This window comes from Ursus americanus, chromosome 1 (assembly GCF_024610735.1).
Source record: "Ursus americanus isolate L20-20 chromosome 1, mUrsAme1.1.p, whole genome shotgun sequence".
Lineage (NCBI taxonomy): Eukaryota > Metazoa > Chordata > Mammalia > Carnivora > Ursidae > Ursus > Ursus americanus.
Genome location: NC_142127.1, coordinates 105,526,382 through 105,539,760, shown reverse-complemented (window position 1 = coordinate 105,539,760; position 13,379 = coordinate 105,526,382). Strand labels below are relative to the sequence as shown.

The following is a 13,379-nucleotide window of genomic DNA, read 5'->3' as shown; positions in this document are numbered from 1 at the left end:
GAAGATTATGGGGGCAGTTTCCTGTGTCCCTGGGGGAGGAGCCACAGCACCCTCCCATGAGCTAGCCACTGCGTCAAGAGCACCTCTGGTGGGCTCAGCAAGGACCAGTGTTTGGGGGCCTCGTGTGTCGTCCACACGGGCTGCGTCCCTGCAGACTGAGGCTGAAGGCACTTGTCCTCTCCTTGGACAGCATGTTCTCCGTGACACACCCAGGACCTAGACGGGACAGTGAATGGGCATCACATTCCCACTCTGTTCATTTCCACCCAAAACATCGGTGCTGGGCTGAACTTTTGTGATTCCTGGTGATCCTGAGTGTAAGCCAAGAAGTGCATTTCTCTCCTGTATCGAGTTTTGGTGTGAGGACTGTAGGGTGATTGAGTCTTTCAGGGCTTGTGAGCAAAACTAGTGGTTCTTGCATACTTCAGTGACACACGTGGACCTCAGACATCCATTATCTTCAACGACTGAAAATGCTTAGCCATCTAGAGAAACCATCTTAACAGCCCATTGTTGAGATTTTAATCTACACACGTACAACAGCATGCGATGTATTAAAGTGTTCTTGTAAAGTCTGTTATTCGAAATTATTTAACAGTCTTTCATATTGATGTACGAAATACGTAGAGAAAAAGTACACACCCTCCAGTGTACAGGGAGCTGTTCACAAGCTCGCCTTCAGTAAAGCTCCCGGACCACGACAGGAGCAGCATCTGGGCCGCCGTGCCCTCCGGACCCTGCCCCTCCCTCCTTCCCAAAGTTACCCCTCCCCGGCACCTCATACCCAAGAGCAGTCTGGCCTGCTTTGAGGTTTCTGTAGGTGGACTCATTAATCTGTAGGCTTTTGTGTTTTGCTTCTCTCGCTCAACGTCACACGTGTGGAGTGTGTCCTCGTCCTGTGTAGCAAGAGCTCGCTGATTTTGGTCGCTGCCTGCTGCCCCACTCCTGGGCCTACCACGCTGTTCATCCATCCTGTGGTTAGTAGGTTTGCGTTTCCTAACCAGAGCTGTGATGGGCGATGCCGGTACGCGTGTCCCTGGACACGTCCCCTGGTGCGGACGGGCGGGTGTGAAGTGGCTAGAGCTGAAGTTTAGGGAGTGCACGTGTCCACTTTTCCTACGTGAGGCCCAGCAGTTTAGAAAGCACTGTCCCAGCGGTGCAGGGCAGCGCCCACTGCTCGCGTCCCCGCCAGCCCTTGTTGCTGTCAGCCACTCTGAGTGAGCGCTCACCCCACTCGCCTCGGCCACACGCGTGGTCTGGTTACCGACGAGGCTCAGCACGTTTGTATGTCGTGTCAAGTGCCTGCCTGTTCAAGCCTCTTCCTCATTTTTGTGGTGGACCGTCGCCCTTTTCCTTGACTTGGGTGGTTCCGTTCACGTCCTGGCCCCGGGCCCTCTGTCGGTGCTCCGTGTTACCCACGCCTTCGGCCGCGCTGCTCTGCTTCCCGTGCCTGATGGCGCCTGTGCGGCACGTGGGTCCCGCTCCCGGTGCGGCCTGACCCGTCGGTGTCCTCTCGCCGGAGTCGGGACCAGCCCCGCCCATCTGTGCCGCCCACAGTGCCGTTTGTGCACACGTTCTCCTTCAAAGAGACTTTTGTTTTTCCTAAAATATGCAGCCAATGTATTTTTTTCATGTTCAGTTTGTGTCTCTATTTAACGATTTGTAAGTTTTTAGTAATTGGTTTTATACATAAAAGTACCAACTTTTATGATCGTTAGTTACTACGGCACGTTTTACTCTTGAAATAATATACTGGAAATGTATTCTTATTTTAATGGTCTGCTAGAGTTTCAATGTAGAAAGCATATCAGGAGAGTTTTTATTCCACATGAGATCTAATGTTTGTACTGATGCTTGAAAGTAGTTACTAGACCTGAGTGGTGTGCCTCGTTACGGCACACCAGTCGGATGAGACGGTGGCTGACGGGCTGTGACCGCCCACAGTCGAGATTCCAGGCACGAGGACAAAAGGCCATCGGGGGAAACCAAATTGCAGATCTGGGTTGGCAACAGACACCCTTGGTCTTTGAGTGCAGACTTGTAGCTGCGGCAGGCCGATGGGGGAGACGGGGTGGTCACACGCGTCACCCTCACCGCCCAGCCTGCTGGCTCGATGACACTCTCCTCTGTCCACAGCCCCGTGCTGGCCCAACCACTACATGTATTGTGTGTGTGGACTCCTCTGTGTCAAGGGACCTTCCTGGCTGAGGTGTGGCCAGGGCACTGACCACCTGTGAGTGGCAGCATGTGGTGTCGGGAAATCCCCTAGATGTCCTGGTGCACTGGTCTGGGTGGAGAGGGGGCTTCAGCGTTGTCATTTCTAGAACTCCCTGGGTCGTTTTGGTGTGCAGCCAGGGTTGAGGTCTAGGTGAGCCTCTTGCTGTGTGTTAGGAGTCTGACTACCATAAGGGCTCCGTGGTCTTCCACTCTGGAAACCCACCCCTGTAGATGACGGCACCCAGTCCTTATCGGAGCCCTGTGAGAGGAGCCCTGTGGGGAGGGCCCGGCTAAGCCACAGGTGTGCACAGCGGGGCTGCACACAGCCCGTGCCCCTACCTTGCATCTCACCCCCTTTGCACTCTCCTGTGCTTGACTTGGGCCTCACTCGTGCATTCTGCTCACTGCGTTCTGCTTTGGAGGAGGGCAGTTGTGGCTTCGCAAAGAATGGGAGTTAAAACTCCCAGTATCAGCGAGTTGATGTGCCACAACTGACCAACAAATACCCGGTTTCCAGATTGCTGAAAAGCAGCTCAGGCTAAAGGAGTTCCTCGTAGTTTACCAGAATCTTCCAATAAAAATAACATCTTAAGCCTCACAAAATGTGAAAAGATTTGACTTCAGAAACATTTTAGATCTGTTTACATGTCAAAAACAATTTCTTCACTCCCTCCTAAGCGTCCTCCCCACCCAACTGGAGCGCTGGAATGTTCTCTGCTTCCCTCCACTCTCGTCACTAGCAGCAACCCTGGTGGTTTTCGGTTTGTGGATTTGGGTGGTCAGGTTTTATTATTAATAATAAACTGTGTACAGTTGGGTATTTGGCACGCTCGTGTAGGCTTTGCAGCCCTGAGTGTGGTCTTGTGAGAAGGCAGGCCTTGCAGGCCGCTGTGGTGGACGCCACTCGGGGGCTCTTATGTGAGCGGGGCCGCGGGCGGGCTCCGCTCGGAAGAAGGAGAGCCTTGTTCGCTCCAGCTAAAAGGGCGTTTGTGGGGGAATGCAAATGGCCTGGGGCGTCTCCCATTTGTAAGCATTTGAAAATGCAGTGCAAGACATCTGTGTAGTTTCTTGGGGTTTTTTTAAAAGTGAATTTCCTATTGAATATTTAATTAAAGTTTTGTTACATTTGTAAACATTTACAGTATTTTTAATTTTAAGTAATTCTGCAGTTTTCTTTTACTTATTGATACCATTAACGCTGTTAGCTCTAAGAACAGTGAATTCTTAGAATTCCGTCTCATTCGGCGTGAACACATGATCTTTGCTCAGGTAAGTTTTACTTAGGTTAACTACATTTAGGAATCTGTGACACACAGATTCAAAGGGAGAATCCAGCAGAAGGCAAGACTTTGTTCCCCGAGCAGTCCAGAGCGAACACAGCGACCTTTCTGTTCGCTGCTCTTTACAAGCACAGCCCGGTCATTCACTTTGTTGGGAAAAAAGGCTCAAAAGGCTGGAGTTAAAAGATCCACCACGTGACCCAGAGTGATTCTCCGTCCCACTCGTGAAGCCAGGCCTTCCTCAGAGGCCAGTGGGGCGTGAGAAAAAGGAGTCTGTGGTGACGGGTGCTGTCTGGAAGCACCTGCCCCCCCACCTGGGCCCCCAGGCACCTGGACAGGCGCTCCGCCCCAGCTGCTCGGCCCCTGCTGCCGCCTGGTCTGTACTTACTGCCCTCTGCTTACACCCCTCCCCTGTGCGGAGGGGGCTTTTTCTCTTTTATTTACATCTCTGTCCCCATCGACCAGATCAGACTCTGGCACGTACTTAGGTCTCTATAAACCACGTCGAATGAATGAATGATAGCATGAATTAATTTTTTTAAAAAAGTAAGAATTAGAGCTGTTTGATATTCGTGTACTGAATGTGTTTTATTGGTTCTGTAACTCTGATTTAAAGTGGAGGGACCTGGATGAGCCCAGGGTGATGTATGGAAGTGCGGAATCCCTGTGTCGTGCACCGGAAACGAATATAACACGATGTAAGTGAACTGGAATTAAAAGACGAACTTAAAAAAAGAGGGAGAGGAGAAAACAATTTTTTTGCTCAGTCAGTATTTCCGAATACTGAGGCGTGTGGGATGAGGAGTGAGGGTACTAACGAGAGCACAGAGATTTCAGTGTCCGCGGAGGGAGTAAACAGCAGGCCGCAGATGAGAATGCACAAAGTGGCAGAATCCGTGGAGAGAGGAGTAAACAACTAGAAGGATGACGGCTCTTCTTTGAGTTCTTTCCTGTAAAGCATGACGAAGGAAAGAAGGTCCCTCCGTGGTACGCAGAGTCGAGCACGTGTGGCTCTGCGTTACTTGGGTTTGCCGTGACCATGCCTGTGTGCAGCTGTGAGGACGTGCACCCCAGTCGTGCCCACCGCCCCTGAGAGGAAGGGCCGGGGAGGGCCACGGGGGGTCCGCCCTTGTGACCAGGTCACCGTCTGCCGTCTTATAAAGTGGCCTTGGCCGGACACATGAGGGAGGTGCCGTGGCGTCCCTGTAGTCTGTCTGTCCAGGGGAACCTTCCTGAGTTCAGGAAGGTGGGCTTGTCCTGACTGGATGCAAGAGAGCCAGGTAAGGTGCCTTCTCCCGCCCCAGGCAGGCGGGGGGACTACGTGTCAGTCGTGTGACATGCCTCCTCCAGTGAGGGCACAGGTGTAGCTCAGGGGACAAGGACTGACAGGGACCGGTGTCCCCTTGCCAAGTCTTGCTGCACTTGCCTGGCCCTGGGATCTGTCTCCGGCTCTCCCTGCTGGATGGAGTGTTTATTCTTCATGCTGCTTTGGCTCCTGGACCTGTGATGCCAGCCAGGGTAGGGCTGGAGCAGGGCGAGTCAGAGGCTCCCGAAACATGCTCCTTGGGATCAGCCTGTCCCTAGAGTGCTTGCAGGGGACTCACAAACATCCCTCCCATGGAGGGACAGTGGATCCACATTGATAGATGTTTTTGAGAAGATGAGGCCAGCTAACGCCCAGGTTTGGTTTGCTGGGCAACTGTCAGGAAGGTCCTTACTCCGCAGACTGAGATGCTCTGCTTCTCGTCCTGCTTCGCATGTTCCACTCCTGCAACCACAGTTGGGGGGGCATCGTCTCTTCCTCCATCTGGGCCTTCCCCCTCCTCCTCCACCCCCTCCTCCTCATCAGGCCGTCTGACCCACCTCGCTGTGAGGCCAGCAGCACTGAGACGTGAAAAAAAACCCAAAGCTCCTCATTTCACTGTGGTTTCTTTTATCAGCTGGGTACCCTTATCTTATATATTACTAGCAAATACGCATTTCCCCTCTGTAAGTGGCCCTGAGGGCCCTCTGCTCCTTCCCCCACCCTGCCCTGTGTCACCTCCCGCTCCTGGTTGTAAGGCATGCTGTGTCCTGACACGGTTAACCCTTGGCATATTTCCTCAGCTGTCCACTGGTGCTCATGTGCTGTTAGGAATGCCAGGTGACTGCATATCCGGGCATGTTATACGCACATCTCCGTGTCTGTGTGATTTTCTGACAAGTCCGCTTGCAGACCGGAAACACAGGCCCTGAGTGTTCCGAATTGGTGTTCAGTCTGACACTGGCTCTGTTTGGAGGGCACCGATCAGCGATGCTCAGAGCAAGTGTGACTTGTGCCTTCCGGTCACCTCCCACGGGCTGGCCTGTCCGTGTCCATCCTTCCATGTGCCCTCCGCACAGTGTTGCCGGGTCCCTCTGCCCGGTGGCCGGCGCACATGGCATGCACAGAGCTCTGGCGAGCTTCTCCTCTCGTGTGCCGATGGGGTCATTTCCTCGGACCCTGGGAAGTCCTGGGACAAAAGCCCATGTGTCGTGATGGGAGCTTCTGAAGGTGCCTTGGAATCGGTTTAGTGAACTTCCTTTGTGTTTCCCTTGGATGGGCTCATTCAGGCCCCGCTGCAGCTGCGGAGGACCCGCTCGCCAGGGGCTGTGCTGTCTGACCGCCGCCCACCACACACAGAAGGCCCTCTGTGACGTAACTGCGGGGCGCGCTGCCTTCGAGAACCAGACACACCTACAGCTTCAAAACGTCAGTTTGTGAATGAGAACGTGTACTGGGGGTGTGATAACAGTGGCAAGAAAGACGGTTTCTCTAATGATATTAACAGTTTATGAGCGATTCGTCAGAATACCCGTAGAGTCTCATACACCAAAAACCCATTTCATGTATATCAGAGAGAAATGTGAAAAACTGGCAACAGCAAGCAGCTCAATGAATGAAAACCCAGCACCAGAAAACCGAGGATAAAATAAAACTGTTTACCAAACCAGCAAAAGCAAGATCAATTTCAGCGCTTCCAGGAAGTGGAAAAAATCGCAATGCGAAAATTAGAGCAGACTACATAAAAATAAGCATTTGAATATGAAATGAGGAAAACCCCAGTATTTCCTTCCTTTGTTGGGGGAAACCTGGTCCCTTCCTCCCGTTTGTCCTTTACTTTTCCACGGAGCCGCACTCGCCTGCAAGGCCTCACTTTCCACAGTTCTGGTCGTTGCCCCGTGGGGTCTCCCCCCAAGCGGTGCTTGGCCACCACCAGCTGTCCTACCGTGTCGCTAGCTCTGACACTGTCTACCTGGAGGGTCAGGCCCCACGGCGAGGGTTCCGTCCCACGGGTCTGCCCCCCATTCCAGACACCAGCTGCAGATCCAGGCGGTCAGCTACGCTTCTGACCAGCCAGCTGCAGCTCAGACGTCTCCACAACCCCCTCCTTGGGCTCCTTTAACTCGCCAGAACAGCTCACAGAACTCGGGGGGTCCTTACGTGTTTACTGGTTCATTAAAGGGTGTGAGAAAGGACACAGATGGGACACGGATGATGTGGTACATGTGGACGAGTCTGGGCAGGTCCCGCGTGCCGGAGGTGCTGGCCCCACGCACTTGGCATGCATCACCTTCTCAGCATGTGGATGTGTTTGCCAAATGCAAAGCTCTCTGAACCCCATCCTATCGGGTCTTTATGGAGGCTTCCTCGTGATCAGGTATTAACTCCATTGCCAGCCCCTCTCCTTCTTGATGGGGCTGCAGATTCCAAGCTTCTAATCATGGCTTGGTCTGTTGGTGACCAGCCCCATCCAGGAGCCTGCCAAGAATCCAGCTACCACATCAGATCAAGAGTTTACTACAAGGGGGGCGCCTGGGTGGCACAGCGGTTAAGCGTCTGCCTTCGGCTCAGGGCGTGATCCCGGCGTTCTGGGATCGAGCCCCACATCAGGCTCCTCCACTAGGAGGCTGCTTCTTCCTCTCTCACTCCCCCTGCTTGTGTTCCCTCTCTCGCTGGCTGTCTCTATCTCTGTAGAATAAAATAAAATAAAATCTTAAAAAAAAAAAAAGAGTTTACTACAAGCGTTTTAGGAGGTCAATGCCAGAAACGGCGGGGGGGGGGGGCGCATGTATATATGTGTGTGTGTGTGTGTGTGTGTGTGTACACACATACCGACATATACACATATACATATGTACATACACAGACACACAACATCTCACAAAATTAGAAAAGCATCCAGGTTTTGAAAGGAAACGAGACCAGGGAAGAGGCTTGCACACAAAAGTGGAGAAGTGAGAGCTGGGCCCTGGCAGCATCTGCTTCGGTTAGATCCTGCCACCGAACGCCACCCCTGAGGCTCCCCTGACCTCTCTGTACCCCCGGACCACATGGGGCTGATGATACCCGCTTAGAGTTCATGCGAACTTCCGGTGTGTGAGGCCTAGCATGCAGGAGGCTCACAGTAGACTTAGCGCTATGAAACATACAGCTCAAATGGACAAACATTTAAAACATACACACACAGACCCACAGCGCCACGGCCAGACATGCCACGCAAATACTCTAAAAGAAAAATAAACCAAGGACATAAAGTTGTATCACAAGAGTGAAAGATAGCTGCTTGCCCGGGTAGTTATCAGGGACCACAGTGAAATACCATTTACCCTTCCCCTTCGCAGCAATCGCCAGTACTGATAAGGACAAAGTCACATAGTGATCCCAAGTACTGGCGGACACAGGTGCGGGGTCAGGTGGTGATCCCGAGTACCGATGGAGACACGCAGTCACATGGCGATCCTGAGTACTGACGGATGGAGGCGCGGGGCCATCCCGAGTACTGATAGAGACGCGGGGTTAGGTAGTGATCCCGAGTACTGAGGGACAGAGGCGCTGGGTGATCCGAGTACTGACAGAGACGCGGGTCATCCTGAGTACTGATAGAGACGCGGGGTCAGGTGGTGCTCCCAGTACTCATGAAGATGCAGGGTGCCCACCCGTGGGTGGCTCCTGATGGTCAGTGTATGAAGGCATTTTGGAAGCGATTAGAAGCTGCTTTGAGGGCTATAATGTTAGTTTTATTAGGTGTGTGGATTTTGTTGGTCTTTCTAAGCAGATCCTCAGTATGAACAACGTCTACTCATAAATGTTCATGGCAGTATGGCTTCTAACAACAGCAACACGGATAATCTAAAAATGCCTTCCAGTCAGAAAATGGTTTTGTAAAATGTAAACTGTGCTTTGCTCATGTCCTGAATTGTTTTTCCATCATTAAAAATGCTGGTTGGATTCTGTACAACAGGAAGTGTTCATGCTGCTCGCAAGCAGAGGGATGGAGCCAGCGTGCTATACAGCCCGCGCGTGGCCCCGAGGAGCTGGGGTCCGGCGCTCACGAGCCTTGTGATCAAGCGGTGTGGGTCTAGACTTCTCTTTGTGTGTGTGTTTCTCAAACTTGCCTGTTTTCTCTACGGGGCTGTGAGTAACGCCACACAAGGAAACCACAGAGCACATGGCCCTGACTTTACTACAACCCAGTGATCGTGCTCGAAGTACGTAGCTGAGGAGCTGGAAGGAACAGAAACTTCCCCCTGACACGCAGGGAAACCAGGCTGGCGGCCTTGTAGGCAGGCGCCGCGGTGTGCCTGCCGAGGGAGCGCCGTCGCTCCCTCTCACTGGTGCTGGTGGGTGTGCCACAGCCTTTCTGAGATTCTGCTGCTTTGCTCTAGTGAGAAAGAAACCACCATGCTGCCAGCACTGACTTCAGAATGTTCTTTATGTAACATTATTAAACTTCCCTCGGCGGTGGTTTTGTGTTAGGTAACAGTGAGTCTTTATGCTGGTCACTCCTGCGTTGTAGATGGGTGCAATTATGTAAAATCTTCATGGGAACAAGGCCTCTTATTAAACTTCTCCCGTCCTCCTCCTCTCTTTGAGAGGCCTTCATGGCATCGGCAGCATCCCGAGTTAGAACCCCTGGCGCATCTGTGGGCCTTCTCGCGCTTTTCCGCACCGAGCTCCGCGGCCTCCGTCTGCTCCCCGGGCCAGAGCCTCCAGTCAGTCACCTGTCTGTGCTTCCTCCTGCGCCAGGTGCGGTGGCCAGCACAGAAGTGAAGATGAAGTTGCAAGAGTTTGTCCTCAATAAGAAGAAGGCGCTGGCCCACCGGAACCTCAACCACTGCATTTCCAGCGACCCTCGCTACTGGTACGGGTAAGTGGGGGTGCGCGGGGCACCGGGGCCCCTGTCCGGGGCCCGAGTGGCATGTGGTCGTCAGCAGCTCTGAGTGGCACCTGGTTCTTCGCCCGGTGAGGCTGGGGGGGCGGGGGGTGTGGACTGAGAGGCTCTCTAAGCACAGCCGCAAACACGGGGTAGCTGGAGCGGTCTGGCGGTGAATGCGCAGAATGGTCGTCAGGACAGAGGGGGGCCCACCTGTAAGTGAACAGACTGAAGTGTGTGGGGCCGGCGCCTGTCCATTACTCTTCTCACCATATATTTTGGCCACAAAAAGAGCCGCTTTCTGGAACTCTGGTCTGAATTGTCCACATGCACCTACTGAATTTCTACCCAGTGTTCTGTTGACTGCTGGGGAAGCCCATGGCATCTGTGGTCTATTTTATGTTTATGCTAGGAACCCTTTCCCAGAGTGCGCGTTATGGACAGAGGCCACCGGAGAGCCTTGTTCATGCTGACCCTTGAAGACAGCTGGTGTGCCATTGCGGAAAGGTCAGGGAGGGTGCCCCCGTGCAAAGGGATGTCCTCTGAGCACAAGCTTGCTGCAGAGGGGCCGGCCACCGCCCAGGCCACGTGTGGAAACAACAATCAAGCATGCTTCCCAGGCTTTGCTTTGAAATATAGTTTTCTCCGTTTTCAAGGGTAATTTCATTTCTCACAGAAAATTCAGGGTTGTTTTCATAAATCAAAATATGGTTATCATTCATTTTATTGGGGAAAACATATCTATTCTCAAGCTCCCAAATGGGCAATTATTTGACTAAATCGAACAGCAGCACATCCCACTGGGATGATCCCACGTATCCTGGCAGAGGACGCCGCTGTCAACAGTACAACCGAAAAGGCCTTTTCTTTCAAGGCAGAGAAGGCTGCGCTCACACCTTGTGCGGCTGCCACATGCTGCTGGTCCAGAAAGCTGTGCTCACGCCTGTCTGCACGCGCTGTTGGCGTGCACACGCTTCAGCCAGTGACAGACTCCTACTGCAGAGCAGAGGCAGTGGCGTCCGTTGAAAAGCCACAAGCGAGGCCACCAGCCCACGGCCACCACGTGGAGGATTCCTTAGAAACGCCGGTAGCAGCACTGGCCACCTGGGCCTGCTATGGGAAAGCTCCACTGTCCCCCGGGGGTGGCGGCAGCCGGCTGATGCCCCAAGGAGAGCCGTTTGGGTAGCCGTTGAGATGGTATCCGTGGGGTTCGCACCGAAGACGGCAGGAAGAGGAGCAGGCCGTGGGGCTCAGACTGGGAGGCACTGGGGGGACCTGCCACGACTGGCCTGTGAAGGCGGCAGGAAGGCAGAGGTGCTCTGGGACCTGCTGGGAGGGAGCGGTGGTCGGCAGGCGGGGAGGCCCCAGGGGGGATGCGACGGGAGATCCGGCTGGCGAGGGGCCAGAAGACTGGGAGCCTGCAGGCGGCCGTGTGGTGGCATGCAGGCACTGTGGGTTGACCACGTCAGAGTCCTGGCGGCAGCCACAGTGGTGGAAGAAGGTTGGTGTCGGGCCCCCCTGTGAGCAGGCAGGAGGCTGGGGCGGGGAGACCGCTGGCCGGAAGGGAGGCTGCAGTGACGGGCTCGAATGTGGCGGGAGAGTGTGTCGCCTCCAGTTCCAGAGGCTGCAGGGAAGGGTGGGTCCTGCAGAAGGGCAACCCTGAGGAGAAGGGCTAGCACGGAGGGAGGGGCTTCTAGGGAGGAGCTCCTGGGAACAGGGAAGGGGAAGGAGATAGGGCAGGTGGCTTTTAATGCTGGGCTGGTGGGGGGGGTCCCAGGAGGGATTGACACAACTGCTGCCTGGTGAGCAGGGCTCCCCAGGTCAGGCCTGACCCTGATTCGGCTCACCTGCTCTGGGTTCAGCTGTCTCAGGGATTTGGGGCACACCGTGGAGTGGGCAAGTCAGCCAGGGGACAGGTTTGTTTGCACCGAATTTGGCAGCTGTCTTGTTCTGTCACTCTAAACCCAACATCATGGAGTGACTCTCACGTTCGCTTGCTGTGTGATGGCAGAAACTTGGTCAGAAAACTGGGTCTTCATGGAGGAAGAGCTGAACTTTGACCCTAGCCTCACTCCACCCACAATGATTAGCACAAACGTAAACCCAAACACAAAAGCTAAAACTCCTGGAAGAGAACATTCACAACATGGGGGCAGAAGTCGACAGAGTTCTTAGGATACCACAGTCCTCCAGTGTAAACCAAAAACTCCAATATAGGCTTTGTGACAATTAAAAACTGCTCTTTCAAAGGCACCATTAAGAAAATAAAAAGACAACCCACAGACTGGAAGAAAATATTCACAATGATGGGTAGTAAGGAGGGCACGTATTGCATGGTGCACTGGGTGTTATACGCAAGTAATGAATCATCGAACTTTACATCAAAAACTAGGGATGTACTGTATGGTGACTAACACAACTTAATAAAATATTATTAAAAAAATATTCACAATGCCGATAGCTGACAGAGTGCTTATATCCAAAATATATAAAGAGCTTCTTCAACTCAATAATAAAAAGACAAATGATCTACTGAAAAAAGTACAAGTGAAAGATTGCAACTAATACCTCAGAAAATAAGATCTGTAGACAGCCAGTCAGTCCGTGAAAAGATCCTTGTCGGGGAAATGCAGATCACAGCCATAGGGAGGCACCACCTTACACCCAGCAGGACGGCGGAGGCTTAGCAAACCAAGCGCTGGTGAACGCAGCCGGTGGAAGCGGACTGGTGCAGCTATTTGCAAACAGTCCGGCAGTTTGTCATACAGGCGCATGTGTCCTTACCCCATGACGCTGTCCTGCTCGTATCTGCCAAGAGGAGGAAAAACTTCTGTCCACATAGACTTGTGTTCTTGTGGTCATAGCCGCATCATTCCTTACTGCCAAGGAACGGAAGCAGCCTGAACGCCCACCGGCAGGTAAACACGGGACGGCGGGCCTCAGAGATACCACGCTCAGACAGAGAAGCGACATGGCCCTGGGGACGTGCGCACGTGACGCTCTGGAGTCAGCACGATGAGGAGCCGGGGGGACCGGAGCGCGCCGGCTGGTGGTGCAGGGCCCTGTCCGTGGAGACGACACTGCTCTGTGTGCACTGCACGTGTCTCCGAGCACAGAGACGAGGGTGCTCTGACCGAGACGTGCTACAGTACCAGACACACCGGACGCAGAGCCTCGCACGAAGGAAAGGGTGTGAACTGTTTCACGGGTCGTTCTGAGATTGATTGCACGTTGAAATGATAGTGTTTGGGATATTTGGGGTTAAAGAGCTTACTGAAGTCAGTTTGACCATTTTTGTTCATTGCGACGGGGCTGCCGTACATTAAATTGCACGTGTGACTCACGTGGTACTTGCGTCGCACGGTGCTGGTTGAGCAAGTACACGTTGTGTTGAGGTCACACGCGGACATCTGGTACAGCGGGAAGGGCCACTTGTGGGGAGCTGAGGGGGCTGGTGCGTGTGGAGCTTTGCTCCGAGGTACAGCTACGGAGGACTGCGGAAGCAAAGGAAGCGGCACTGGTCTCCCAGCTTCCGGCAGCGCTGCCTGGAAGGCCAGGTGTCAGTGTCCGTCTGCCCAGAGGCCAGCAGAGGTGCCGCCCAGCACCTCCTGTCATGTTGAGGAGCGGCTGGGGGCTGGGGACGTGGTTTGTGGGCAGGGCTGAGGCTCCTGGAAGGAGCTGCCCTCGGGTTCTGCTCCCCTGTACG

At 53.6% G+C, this 13,379-nt stretch overlaps 1 protein-coding gene across 9 annotated transcripts in view; it reads left to right on the top strand.

The window, feature by feature from the left end:
• The window catches only part of HDAC4 (histone deacetylase 4), a 299,563-nt gene that overhangs the window by 199,895 nt on the left and 86,289 nt on the right, over positions 1-13,379 (top strand). For 8 of the 9 annotated variants that reach the window (XM_045793967.2, XM_087864897.1, XM_087864895.1 and 5 more), the window contains one exon: positions 9,547-9,667. In XM_045793967.2, the coding sequence (XP_045649923.1) occupies positions 9,547-9,667 (121 nt within the window). The remainder of the gene's footprint in view (positions 1-9,546; positions 9,668-13,379) is intronic. The other variant, XM_087864893.1, reaches the window with a different exon arrangement.